The sequence below is a fragment of the Meles meles genome, chromosome 7, assembly GCF_922984935.1.
Source record: "Meles meles chromosome 7, mMelMel3.1 paternal haplotype, whole genome shotgun sequence".
Classification (NCBI taxonomy): Eukaryota; Metazoa; Chordata; class Mammalia; order Carnivora; family Mustelidae; genus Meles; species Meles meles.
Genome location: NC_060072.1, coordinates 37,948,175 through 37,962,317, shown reverse-complemented (window position 1 = coordinate 37,962,317; position 14,143 = coordinate 37,948,175). Strand labels below are relative to the sequence as shown.

Here is a 14,143-nt window from a genome sequence, read left to right as displayed (position 1 = left end):
TGGGTGCGTCGGCCTCCCCCGGGGGCCACTGGCGTGTGGGAGAAGGGAGGAGGTTCTGCCGCTCCAGGGCGCTTTCCGTGCGGGAGCTGCGGCGCTGGGGACGCACGCAGGAGCTGGATTTCTCCCGTGGTGGCCCCGGCCCCTGCCTCCCACCCCCCAACCCCCACTCCAGCCTGTTGCTTCCCCCGACGCTCCAGGTCGGCTTTTCCCGGCAGCTCTAGTGTTTCTGCCAAACTCCAGCGCCCCGCGCTCCGCTCCGGAGCTGCCCCCGCCTCCCGCACGCTCCCCGCCGGCTTCGGAAAGTCGGGAGCGCCCAGCTGTCGTCTGCCGAGTGCACTCCTGGACCTCGGGCAGCGCGGCCCGCGGGGGGGCCCGGCTGGCGGCGATGAAGCCGTCTTGGTTGCAGTGTCGCAAAGTCACCGGCGCCGGGGGACTCGGGGGGTCCCTGCCCGGGTCCGCGACGGCGCGGGGGGCCGGCCCGGCCCGCAGGGCGTACGCGGCCCCGGGCCCTCGGGGCGCTCTCGGGGGCCGGGGCTGCCGAGCGTTGTCGACGGCCGGCGGTGGCGGCGAGTACAAGACCCACTTCGCGGCCTCGGTGGCCGACCCCGAGAGGTTCTGGGGCAAAGCGGCGGAGCAGATCAGCTGGTACAAGCCCTGGACCAAAACGCTGGAGAACAGATACCCGCCTTCCACGAGTTGGTGAGTGACTCCTTCCCAAGCCAGCTCTCTCACGACTTTTGGGCGACTGGGCCCGACGTCTCTTTCGCGGGGAACCTGGCACTGTTAGGAGAGAAATTCAAGACTGGAGATGTGCTCAGCTCTTTCGATTTGTGTTTAATTTAAATTTTATAGTTAACTCTTTTGCCGTCTCTTGAGGGGTTGGGTTACTTGTTATGAGCCCAGTTTCCTATAGCCCAGAGATTTACTGGCACGGCAGAGCTCTGCTTGGCACTGGCGATGTACACGACTAAAACAAGGGTCTGGCCCCAGGGACAGCGCTGTCCAGTATGGGAGACAGCCACGGAGACAAATGGGAACAGTGGGATAACCTAGGGAAGTATTGCCAAGTATCCCCACACTGCAGGGAGGAAGAGAAATGAGGAAAGACTTCAGTAAAATCACGCCTGACTAGGGTTTGGAAGGATGGGTGTATCTTCTCCAGGTGGACAACGATCTAATTATTAAAGACCAGGGGTTGGAAAACAGGCTGAAATTTGCCTGTTACTGTGGTTGCAAATTATTGTGTTGGCTGGAGAAGTGGGAGAGGGGGCTCATGAACCAGCATAGATTAGATCCATTGTCCTATAAGAAGCCACAATATGAGGTACTCCAGAATTATGCACATAGAGGCCAGATGGTGCTAGATATCATGGTAAGAATAATCTTTTTTTCTTTTTTTTTGTCTAGAGTTGCAACTATAAGCAGCTATAACCATTATTTTTACATCACAACCAAACAGATACATTGTAGCATAAATGCCAGACTTGTCAGAATAGTAAGGGTGAGGCACACAGTCTATGAAAACTTGGAATTGTGGCTCCTTGTTCAGCTATGTGCCTAGTAGGAATGTGGTTGCTCTCATCTGCTGGCCATTAGAGATGTTTCCTGTAAAAGTTTGAGAAACACTGCAGTGGGGTTTCCCAAATTTCCAAATTCCCAGCAATGGGGTTGGGGAAATGACAGGTTTGGATTTGACAAATGTCTCCTTGTTGAAATGGAGAAAGGCAAGCCAGCCAGAGCCTGTTCTGTATTGTCATCATGCCCCCCTTCATTGTTTGGAACAGTTTACATAGTTTTCCCTTTAGAATCTGAGCACTTTTTCTCTTCTGGTTTAATTTTTTCAGTAGTGTTTGACTAACTCTCTTTGACATGCCTGATAGTGATCAAAGCACCATAGGTATTTATATGTCTATGTCTGTAGGTATATATATATACATATATGTGTGTATATATATGTAGACATAATATGGTACACATAGACATATAAATAGACACACATATATGTGTGTATATGTCATATATATGTGTATATATATATATAAGTCTTGATGACTCATGATGACTAAGAGCATGGTTTATGGAGCCAGAATACTGGGTCTGAGTTCTGGGTCTCCCAGTTACTGGCTGTGTGTTCACAGCTGAGTTCCTTAATCTCTCTGCTTCAGTGTTCTAATATATAAATGTGGAAATAGTATGAGGATTAAATGGGTAAAGAATTCAGACCATGTCTTGGATGAAATAGACTTTATAAATTTTGAAGCAAGAGTAGCTAGCTATCTTTGCACTCTTATACCATCGTTATTTCAGGAGGAGAAAACCCTCCTTGTGTTTTTTAGATCAAAACAAAAATGGTCTTTCCTAAGAGTGCATTCTCAAAGTTCTGTGTCTATATATCTGTCATAAAGTATGGTACTGAAAATGATTTATGTGACCACCCGCCCTCCTAAAACCATGTGAAGAGAAGTTAATTAAAAAGTCATGGGGATATTCCAAGTAAAAACCAATGAAGGCCACATATAAGGCAGTGGCAGTGACAATGGACGGGAAAGCAGAAGTTTCTAGAGGGTTGGTTGGGGTTGACAGGGGCCCAAGTGAGTGCAGAGAATGTGGAAGTCAAAGGCTCAGCAAATAGGTATTTTAGACCTGGAGATTTTTTTTAAAAAAGATTTTATTTATTCATTTATTTGCGAGAAGTAGAGACAGCACAAGTGGTGGGGAAAAGCAGGGGGAGTGGGAGAAGCAGACTCCTCTGCTGAGTGGGGAGCCCATGCGCCGCTGGATCCTAGGACCCTGAGATCATGACTTGAGCCAAAAGCAGCCACTTAATGAGCCATCTATGCGTTCTTAACCGGGAGATTTTCTTTCTAACTTTTTTCTTAATCTCTAATTGCTTGCCTAAATTTTCTAAAATTGTCTGCATTGAATGTTTTTAATGACATTTTTACCAAAGGGTCTTCGTGTTTTCAAAAATTCAATACATTTTAAATAACTGACATTTGATAATACTGTATCTGAACTCTTCATCTTTGTACTCTTGGAATCACATGGCCATACCTGTTTTATAGCAACTCAAAAGATCAAGGTGCATAAAGATAAGTCTTTGTGTCCGTATTTATTTTAGCAGTGTGACTGGATTTTACTAAGAATTTTGGTTGGCAGGGAAAAGTTAGGCAGCGAAATGAAGGTAGGAGACCATATATCTAATCTTAAACTTCAATAAGCACTTTCAGTTTCAATTAGAATCCAGTACTGTGTTGGACACATATTTGCAGATATTCCTCATGGGTTAACAGTTATCTATAAAGCTAAATTCAAGGGCAGGATGAATGTCTCTCTCTCTTTTTTTGTCTTTATGTCCCTGGGATCTAGGACAGAGCTGACATACGAGTTTTAAAAAATGTTAGTAAAGTAACAGAGTACGTAGATGCGATGATTTTTGCTTCTGTATGTCTTTGGGAGGTGGTAAGGGGATAAAAGCATAATTTGATGTGAAAGAGACTTGCTTATTTTCTGCGTCACTGGGAGCTGGGCAATAGAGATGTGGACAGCCAAATCTTTCAGTAAACCGAGGAGAGGTTGCTACAGCTTTCTTCTCCTAGACGGAGCTGCCTTACCTGGAATCAAGATCTCTGGTGCCCTTTGACTTCTCAGTCTTCCTTATAATCTTGTCTGTTTTTCTTGAAAGTAAACTCCTCTCAGCATCTGTAAACCTATCAAAAGCTCCAACACATAAATATTAATGCATGCGAACTTTCACAGTGGCATAAACTAACTATCCCATACCAGTTTACATACACAGGATGTGAACATGGAATAGAAATCCTTAAGGGTGATAAACTGAAGGGACTTTCCATCGAAGTGAATAGCTCTGTAACATACATTTCAGATTGCATTCCGTAATCTCTGAGATCTCCGAAAGATAAATCCCAGTTACATGTAGGTGCTCTGGGAAGTTGGGACGAACCACCTTTTGTTATAGTTTGATTAACTCACATTCTTAATATCTGGCTTTTGGGGGTACTAAAGTCTCTACTTTAGGAACTTCAGTGGAAAACTGTAGTCAAAGGTGAAGCAATTAGAATTCCGAGTAGTTTCTCTAATCCTGGAACAAGGAAATGGATGTTTGGGTTATTTTCTCCTCCTGCATTAGATATCCCGCTGCCTAGCCTGAAATTGAAATCCAGCTGCCACTCAGTCCACTTTTGTGTTATACTTTGTGGTTGACTCTTCTGTCTAGGTCATCACTTTATTCTTTTCTGAAAGCATTACAACCCATTTTTGCTTATTTTTATTTAAACAACATTCCATGATAAGACTCTCATATACTATTTGATTTAGAATTTAATATGTAATAACAGTGACTATAAGCTGAAAAGGAAAGACTCCCAAGTAAATGCGGATTACTAGAAAATGATTTCAGCTTGGTTAACATTTCTATAATGGAAGGTGTGTAGGTTTTTCAACATGCAAGATCTCAGTTCCTTACTAGCTATGAGATAAAGGTTGTTTAATTCCTCTAAGTCTTCAAATGTTCCATAAGAGTTAAAGACATCAATCATTCACTTATTGTGTAGATACTACAGAGAAAATGATGGAAGTGATAGTGAAGGAACCTACCACATAGCAGCAGAGGAGACATACATTAAAAAAATTGTCACAAAGTTGTTTATTTAGAATTGCAATAGATACTATGAAATACAGTGGTTAGTGGTGGATGTAACATAGTCTTCTCTAGAAGGATGGTGGAAGAAGTCTTGAGGAAATGATGTTTATATGGAGATCCCAGTGAGTAGAGATAAGACATGAAACGAGGGGAGGAACATTCCAGGCAAAGAGCACAGCATATGCAAAGGCTGTGAGGTATGAAGTAGCTCAGTAGATTGTAGAAACTGAAAGAAAGCTAATGTGGCTGGGGCTTAGGGAATGACAGGGAAAATTATAAAGAAATGGAAGAAGAGAGCCATATGGTAAATGGTCTTGTGAGTCATGTTATGGAATTTTAGATTTTTTTCCTGGTACATAACATGCCATATAATGGATGACCAGAACATGAATTTCCGACTTTTCTTTCTGTACTTGAAAAAAATGGGTGTGAGTTCAACCCCAGTTCTGCCACTGACCTCGGGCAAGCTTCAATATCCTTATTTGTAAAATGAGAATGATGACAGCATCAGAATTTTTTTTTTCTTTTTAGGATTATATGGGGGTATCAGGATAGTATCAGGATTTTTTTAGGATTAATTTTTAGGATTATATGGGAGTAGGCAGGGACTTGTCAAGTGCTTGGAGCTGTGCCTAACACAAAATACTGGGTATTAATGTCTTTGGAATATGATCTGGGAGGTTTTCAAAGATATGGTAACATTCGAACTGGATCTTAAGATAGGACTGTAGAAGAAAAATATTTTTGTGTGGGGAGCAAACATGACAAAGGTATAGAGGTAAGAAAGAATCAAGTGTGCTTATGTATGGGAGAACTGTTGGCTGGTAGAAGGTATTCTGAGTTACTGGTACAGTAGTCCCCCATACCCAGGGGGAGTACAGTCAAAGACCCCAGAGGATGCATGAAACTCTGGATAGTATTGAACCCTCATATACTGTTTTTTTCTATATATACATACTTATCATAAAATTTAATTTATAAACTAGGTACAGTATGAGATTAACAGCAACTCATTAAATATAACAATTATGATAATATACTATAATAAACATTATGTAAATGTGGTCTCTTTCTCTCAAAGTATCTTTTTTTTTTCTCTCAAAGTATCTTATTGTACTGTACTCATCTTTCTTCTTCTTGTGATAAAATGCCTACGTGATAAGATCAAGTGAAATGAAGGACATGACCCTGTAACAAATGTTGGGCCTGAGTTTGACCCCAGGTAACTGAAAACAGCAGAGAGAAACCAGAGTTAAGGGGGTGCACTACTGTACTCAAATTCAGAAGATAGTTTCAGGATGGTTTTAGAAATCTTGGAATAGGAAGCAAAAGGATTTGTCTTCACTTCTTGGGCTATAAGTCACAATCTGACTCTAAGCCTGCAGGTGGGTTTGTTTGAGCCAGATGCTAAGTTTTTGTTTATTTAAGTAGTTCTCAGTATTTAAACATAGGAAGATTTCACCTAAAACCCACATTTCTTGTATCAATTCAATTTTTGGTCTTCTTTTGACAAAAAGTGGAACATCCACTAGCAATGGGCAGCACTTGCCCAGAACTGAGTAACTCCTATCCCCAGGCTAAATGTGATATTGTGACTGCCTGAAAGTGGGGTTTAGGGAAGGAAGGAAGTTATGGTAATGGCAAGAATGTGAGTCAGATCTCCAAGTTGGGGAATTGATTGTGAAATGAAAGTTAATTGGCTGAAACCTGGAGGGGACTTAATGTACCAGTATAGACTTGACTCTAAGTTGAAAAGATGTAGAGTTAAAGTCTGATGAATGTTGAGTGGAGATGGGGGTGGAGGGAGAGAGAGGAAGAGGAACATACTAAAAACTAAACTTTGGAGACAAGTAGAAAAAAAAAAATACCTTGTAAGAGTGGATGAGACTTGGTCAAAGAAGTAGGAGAAGGAAGAGCAGGATATTTCAGCGTCCTGGAGTATGAAGAAGGGAACAGATAAAAGAAAGAACAGCAGTAGAGGTTAAGGGCTCTAGAGGTGTTTTAAAGCAACGGAGGTGTGAAAGAGCTATTTTTTTTAATTAAAAAAAATTTTTTTAATAAACATATAATGTATTTTTATCCCCAGGGGTACAGGTCTGTGAATTGCCAGGTTTACACACTTCACAGCACTCACCTTAGCACATACTCTCCCCAATGTCCATAACCCTACCCCACTTCTCCCGGTCCCCCTCCCCCCAGCAACCCTCACTTTGTTTTGTGAGATTAAGAGTCACTTATGGTTTGCCTCCCTCCCGATCCCATCTTGTTTCATTTATTCTTTTCCTACCGCCCAAATCCCCCATGTTCCATCTCCACTTCCTCATATCAGGGAGATCATATTGATAGTTGTCTGAAAGAGCAATTTTGATTCAGAAATCCTCAGGGATTTTTCATAATGTGGATGTGAATGGAGGGACAGAGGCGAGAGCAAGAGCAGTGCATTACAGAGTGAGCTGATGGTGGGTGGAACATTCCATGGAGGAATTAGAGACAGGAAGGGGAGACAGAATGACAGCATGTAGATGCACCTGAGCTATGAAATACGTTCCTCCCTCTCTTTACTTTTCCTTCCTCCCCTTTTAGGAGAAACTCGTGTTTAAAGGCAGAAGTGAAGAAATCTGTGACATAGGAATGTAGGGAATTTTGCTTATTTTGAAATCCATTCCTCATCAACAGGTCTCCCTGTTTTTGCAGCTTTGTGTGGTTTCTTATCTTTCTTTTGTTTAGATACTAGAAGTTCCTGGAGGACACTCGGTGGAAAAGTTTAAATGATGACATAAAGAGCTGCTCAGCCAGTCTGTATGTTCTTTTTTTTAATTTTTTTTTTAAAGATTTTATTTATTTATTTGACAGAGAGAGATCACAAGTAGGCAGAGAGGCAGGCAGAGAGAGAGAGAGAGAGAAGGAAGCAGGCTCCCTGCTGAGCAGAGAGCCCGATGCGGGACTCGATCCCAGGACCCTGAGATCATGACCTGAGCCGAGGGCAGCGGCTTAACCCACTGAGCCACCCAGGTGCCCCCAGTCTGTATGTTCTTGATATATACTGTCACAGTTCTATTTCTCTAGAGAGTTACATATTTCATTGCGAGTATACAGGGAAGATAAGGAGGCAATTGAAAAGGGATGAAATAATAGTTGTCGATTTACTAAATTATTCTTGGGTTATTAGGCATTGTATAAGTAAGTGGTTCAGAGGAGGAAAAAGTTCTTTATCTCATATTTCCAACTTTTCTGTGAGTTTGACTCTGTTTCCAAGGAAAACAAATATGGACAATATAATGTAAATTTTATGTAACTGGAAAGTAATTTAATCTCTCTAATGAATTTTGGTACTTGGCAATCCATCAGTCAGCCACATTAAACTATTTGGGAAATTTAGTCTTTTTTTTTTTTCCTAACTTATTGAGATTCTTTGAATTTTCCTTCATATTTATCAGAGTTTATTAAAATGATGTTTAATTCTGGTTTGAAGGTGAGAGGTTTACCTAAAGATGAAAAATTTGTCCCCTTTTGACAAACTCTAAATGAAATGAATTTATGCATAACATCGTGCACAGTACAGACATATTTAAAATTTAAATTATCATTTTCCTTTAAGTACAAAAAATATTTTAAGAAGGTACATGGTCGGCATGAAAAATGGCCTGTTAGAAATACAGTCCCGCAGAAAAACCTCTATCGAGAAAGACCAATTTTAGAAGATGGGCCTTATTTTATATTCTGAAGGTCAGCAGCTTGATGCCATGCCCTATCTAATTTTCTCAGTCTGTCATGCTGCTGAACCTCCGGGACAGAACAGAGTGAACTACAGGAATGCTGCAATTACATAAGCAAGGATGGATTGCCTGACAAATGGCACAATCAATGAACAATGGAAATTGAATCAGCTGTGACCCGATCACCTACCAGGTGCATGGGAAAATCCAGACTCTGAGCAAGCACCTCCTGGCTTACTTCTCCCTTGTTCGTGCCATATACTATTAGGTGAGGAAGAAAAAAATCCAGTGGTTGAAGGAATTGAATCTGCTGCTACTCCTTGTCTTCTTTCTTCTCTCTCTCTCTCTCTTTTTAAGAATTCTACTTTCATAAGCAACAAGCAGAAACTCATTGCTTTCCACGGTGGTGTGACATGTGCAAGAGAAATACGTAGGAGGCTGTTGAATCTTTGTGACAATATATGAATCTAATAACCTCTTTAAATTACAATTTTAGAAGCACATCTGAATGTGCAATTCAAATCCTCTATCTAAACCATGGAGATAGAGAACTTCCTATAAAAGAGATTAATTCTATTTGCTTTTGTTGGAATTATGGCCAAATGAGGTAAAAAGATAGTGCATAGAAAGGAGGAGTAATATTCTTTTTGTTTTTTTTTTAACATCTTTATTTTATTTTATTTTTTTCAGTGTTCCAGAATTCATTGTTTATGGACCACACGCAGTGCTCCATGCAATACGTGCCCTCCATAATACCCACCACCGGGCTCTCCCAAACCCCAACCCACCTCCTCTCCAAACCCCTCAGTTTGTTTCTCAGAGTCCACAGTCTCACAAGGTTTGTCTCCCCCTCCGGTTTCCCCCAACTCACTTCTCCTTTCCTTCTAATGTCCTTTGTGTTATTCATTATGCTCCACAAGTAAGTGAAACCATATGATAATTGACTCTCTCTGTTTGACTTATTTCCCCAGCATAATCTAGGAGGAGTACTATTATGATATCCAGGAAAGTCGAAATTTAAGAATTTTGAATTTCGGGGCACCTGGGTGGCTCGGTCATTTAAGCATCTGCCTTGAGCTCAGGTCATGATCCCAGACTCCTGGGATTGAGCCCTCACAGGCTCCCTGCTTAGTAGGAGTCGGCTTCTCCCTCTCCCTCTGCTCCCCCCTCCCCATGCTCTCTAGCTTGCTCTCTCTTGCTTGCTCATTCTCTCTTTCTCAAATAAATAAATAAAATCTTAAAAAAAAAAAGAATTTTGAGTTTGAAGTAGTCCAGTGGAAAGTCTTAGAATAGCTAAAAATAAATAAAAAGCTCTTTCAAATTCTAGGTTAGAGAGGGTAGAACTTAATTTGTGACTTTCAGTAAATAGTGAATTTTACTGACTTGAAATATAAATGTTTCTAAGTGTGAGAAAAGCAATTAAATTTTATAGGTCTTTGACTTAAGAGCTAACTCTGGACAATAGGAATATCTTCTACCTAGGTTTTGATATTAGAATAAAAACATTTCCCAAGTGTAATCTTTCAAGCCATCTCTTCTCTAAGTGGATGGCTCAGTTAAGTTAAAGAACTTTGGGAAGATTAAAAAAAAAAAATGAATGCTCAGTATCGGTTGTAGAAATGAGCAGTGCAGATGTTTGTTAAAAAAAATTGGTAAGATAGTAGTCAAAGGAACATAGGGTCAGTATTATTGACTATTTGCTAAATAACTAGAAGTAAAGCATTGGAGCTTAGAAAAGTCTACTTTTATACTAATCTAACTTTGCGTTCTCTCCACAGTTTTTCTTATTTTCATGGAGTTTTATTGATTCTCAATTGAGAGTTAAGTGCTTTTCTAAACCACAAATGCCCTGACTTTGCCTTCCTCCCAACTCGCCTCCTTAATCAAAGCCAAATGATGTTTGCCAGTTACCAATGGGAGTTTGTTAGATTTCTTATTTTGGTGGGTAGGCGACTAAAATGTCCAGGATCATTATCAGTGGAGAAAAAAAATTGATTCCTGGGTTAAAATTCCAGCTCCACTCCTCGAACAGTGCTTTTGCCCAAATAATTGTAAAATGGCAGAATTTATAAAATTGGCCTGCAATGGGTGTTACTGTTCAGCGGGATCTGTTCTCCTCTAGGTCAGGCACGCCAAAGGATCGGATGTCCCCATATACACGGAGTTATGTGGTTAGCTTTGGCTCATGCAGTGAGAGGAAGAAGGTGTGTCACTTCAGAGTGAAGCCTTTATTTGCAAAAACTTCCTTCCTCAGCCCTTTGGTTTGCAATGGCCATCGTGAAACACAAGTGGGCTACAAGCTGTCTGCCTTGCGGAGCAGAAATGCATTAATAGCAGATCTGGGGAGTCCATTTGAACCCACAGTGAAGTTGCATGAGTAAGAAATAAACTTTTATTTTTGCAAGTCACAGAGAATTTGTGGTTGTTACTGTAGTGCAATTCAGCCTATCCTTACTGATTGAGAAGGCCAGAATTATAACTTTATAGGATTGTTGGAATGATTGTGTTGCTGGTGTACATAGTGTCCAGCATATAGTAAAAGCAGGTAGGCTTTTTTGTGTCCATGTTGTGAGCTAGGTACAATACTGAGTGCTGTAATTTATTTAATATTTATAACCACCCTGTGAGATAGGGTCACTTTTTGTTCTGATTTAATGGGTGTGGAGATGGAGATATGGACAGTTTTAAGAAACCTGCCTAAACTTATAAAAACTAGTAAGTAGGAGATCTAGGATTTGAATCCAGGCGGTCTGAAATTAGCTTCTATACTCCATCTAAATACTACATTATAAGAGCGCCTGGCTGGCTCAGTCAGCTAAATGCCAGACTCTTGATTTCAGCACAGGTCGTGATCTCAGGATTGCGAGATCGAGCCCCGCATCACGGTGGCACTGGGCGTGAAGCCTGCTTAAGATTTTCTCTCTCGGGCGCCTGGGTGGCTCAGTGGTTTAAGCCGCTGCCTTCGGCTCAGGTCATGATCTCAGGGTCCTGGGATCGAGTCCCGCATCGGGCTCTCTGCTCAGCGGCGAGCCTGCTTCCCTCTCTCTCTCTCTGCCTGCCTCTCTGTCTACTTGTGATCTCTCTCTGTCAAATAAAAATAAACAAAATCTTTAAAAAAAAAAAAAAAAAGATTCTCTCTCTCCCTCTCCCTCTGCCCCTCAGCCACCCTCCCCCCGCACATGTGCTCTCTTTTTAATAAATACATAAATAAATGAAAACTACATTATAGTGTTTCTTTACTAAGAGTCTCAGTGAAGGGGTGCCTGGGTGGCTCAGTGGTTTAAGCCTCTGTCTTCGGCTCAGGTCATGATCTCAGGGTTCTGGGATCGAGCCCCCCATCGGGCTCTCTGCTCAGTGGGGAGCCTGTTTCTCCCTCTCTCTCTGCCTGCCTCTCTGCCTACTTGTGACCTCTCTCTCTGTCAAATAAATAAATAAAATATTTAAAAAAAAAAAGAGTCTCAGTGAATTTTAGCTTTTCTTTCTTATTTCTTCTCCACTGAAGCCACTAAAAGTAATTAAAAACACCTGAATCTAATTCTTAGAAACATTTGGAAAGTATCCATATTATATATGGGGTAATAGATTGATTCTCTTTGAAAAAATGAACTGTGTTTTATAGGTAAATATTTAAAATGTGTACAGCAGTCCCAAAATTGGGGAGAGAGAGGCTTTATATCATTACCTACTCTGAAATGTTTCCTGGACACTAGAAAACAGTATCAATCTTCTAAAAAATTCTCTGTTGGTATTTTGGCTAAGGGAAAATGTATAATGACCACATTATTCATTGCTTGCAATATGCTTTACTACTACTTTTATTGGAACATGGTGATAAATAGCCTAATTAATTCATGTAAGTATGAATATTTGAGAATTTTCCTTTCCTCCAACCTCTCAATAAAAGAACATACTGGACTTCTTATGTGTGTATAATTATGGAACTTGTTGATTTTATTTACTGCATTTATTACTGGTTTACACATCCATATACAGTATTCTTTGCTGTTTTTCTTCCACTGCTTTTCCTCTTGAGCCTAGTGCGACAGACAAACCTTGGTAAATGGCTGATGTTAAGTGTAGAGATGAGCTTCTCAGGAATCGTATCACATACAGCTCTTTCTTATATATATAGATATACAGTTGGTCAATAATATGTCATATTTTTTGAAATTCAGTACAAGGACAATGGGCTGTGGGCACTTTCACTCACCTGTGTTATTCCATAGATGTTGCCAAACTTTGGGGAACAAATGATCTAAGAATGTTAAGTGCTTCCTTTGAGTGTTTGGGGGGTGTGCCACAATAAGACTTGGGATATTTGTAGGGTCTGTAGTAGGGAACTCACATGTGGTTATTCTCTAGCTCATGCTGGAGCTACTCCTTTCTTCCATGTTGATGTATTAGGTCTCGGTAATGATAATGATAATAGTAGCAGCTAGGGCAATGCAGAGGCGGGTAACTAATTATTGAACACATACTCTGGCTCAGGCCCCATGCTAAAAGTATATATGTGTTCCTCAAATCTTGCCAACACCTTGTGAAGTAGGTATAGTTACAATGCACTTTTATAGCTGTATAAACAAAGGACAGAGTGATTTAAGTGACTTGTCATATAGTGGTGGACTTCATTTTTCAACCAAGTTGGGTCACACTGTGGAGCTTGATTTCTGTAATGAGTTGTAACTACACTATAACTTCTGTCTGGTTATCATGTGGCTGTTTAGATGTCGGGATCTAGAGGGTAAAAGAATGAGAACTATGTTAGAGTTCTAAAAATTTCTAATCTGAGATGTAGCTTCCCGTTTCCTATTTATCATCTGGTTTCTGTGTATCTTCCTCTCTGATTTTAGAGGAATTGTAAATCTTCACTGATTTCCCAGATCCCACTTTTAGTGTGTTCTTGACTCATTATTTTTTTTATTCTCATAAGCACACCATTTTGACTCTTATTTCCCTTTAAGGTAGTTTGGCAAAGAATACTCAATGCTCATCTCCATCCATTATACATCTACTAGATAAGCTCACACTGATACTTTTACCAATAATTTCACAAATCATAACGAGGTAATGGAAGGGCAGTGATCAGGTCTCAGTTACCTTTCTATCGCCAGAGAAATGCACCTAACCTTGTGTATATCAACTGCACTGACTCTGAAACTTCACCTCATGTATAGTTTTTTTGTTTGTTTTTTTAAGATTTTATTTGACAGAGAGAGAGATCACAGGTAGGCAGAGAGGCAGGCAGAGAGAGAGAGGGGAAGCTGGGTCCCTGCTGAGCAGAAAGCCTGAAACGGGGCTCGATCCCAGAACCCTGAGATCATGACCTGAGCGGAAGGCAGAGGCTTAACCCACTGAGCCACCCAGGCGCCCCTGGATTTATCTTTTTTGTAATCTCTCTTCTATCTGGGCTCCTATATAAATTATAGGTAGATATACCTAAATTATCCATCCTACCAGAACCCAAAATGACTCATGAATCTTCTTTCTATGAAGGCATCAAAGGGTTTGAAATTTTTTTTCTGCAAATTTTTATTTAAAATCCAGTTAACATACAGTGTAATTTTAGTTTCAGGTGTAGAATTTAGTGATTCATCACTTATATACAACACCCAGTGCTCATCACAAGTGCCCTCCTTAATGTCCATGACCTATTTAACCCATCCCCCCACCCACCTCCCCTCCAGTAACCCTGAGTTTGTTCTCCATAGTAAAGAGTCTGTTTCGTGGTTTGCCTCTCTTCACGCCACCCTAATGCTCATTTGTT

General features: G+C 40.8%; 1 protein-coding gene across 3 annotated transcripts in view; it reads left to right on the top strand.

Moving 5' to 3' along the window:
* The first annotated feature begins 257 nt into the window (after nucleotides 1-257).
* The window catches only part of ACSS3 (acyl-CoA synthetase short chain family member 3), a 162,199-nt gene continuing 148,313 nt past the window's right edge, over nucleotides 258-14,143 (top strand). The window contains exon 1 of one of the 3 annotated variants that reach the window (XM_046013288.1): nucleotides 258-699. In XM_046013288.1, coding sequence (XP_045869244.1) covers nucleotides 386-699 — 314 coding nt within the window. In that variant the 5' untranslated portion in view covers nucleotides 258-385. The remainder of the gene's footprint in view (nucleotides 700-14,143) is intronic. The other 2 variants (XM_046013287.1, XM_046013286.1) reach the window with 2 other exon arrangements.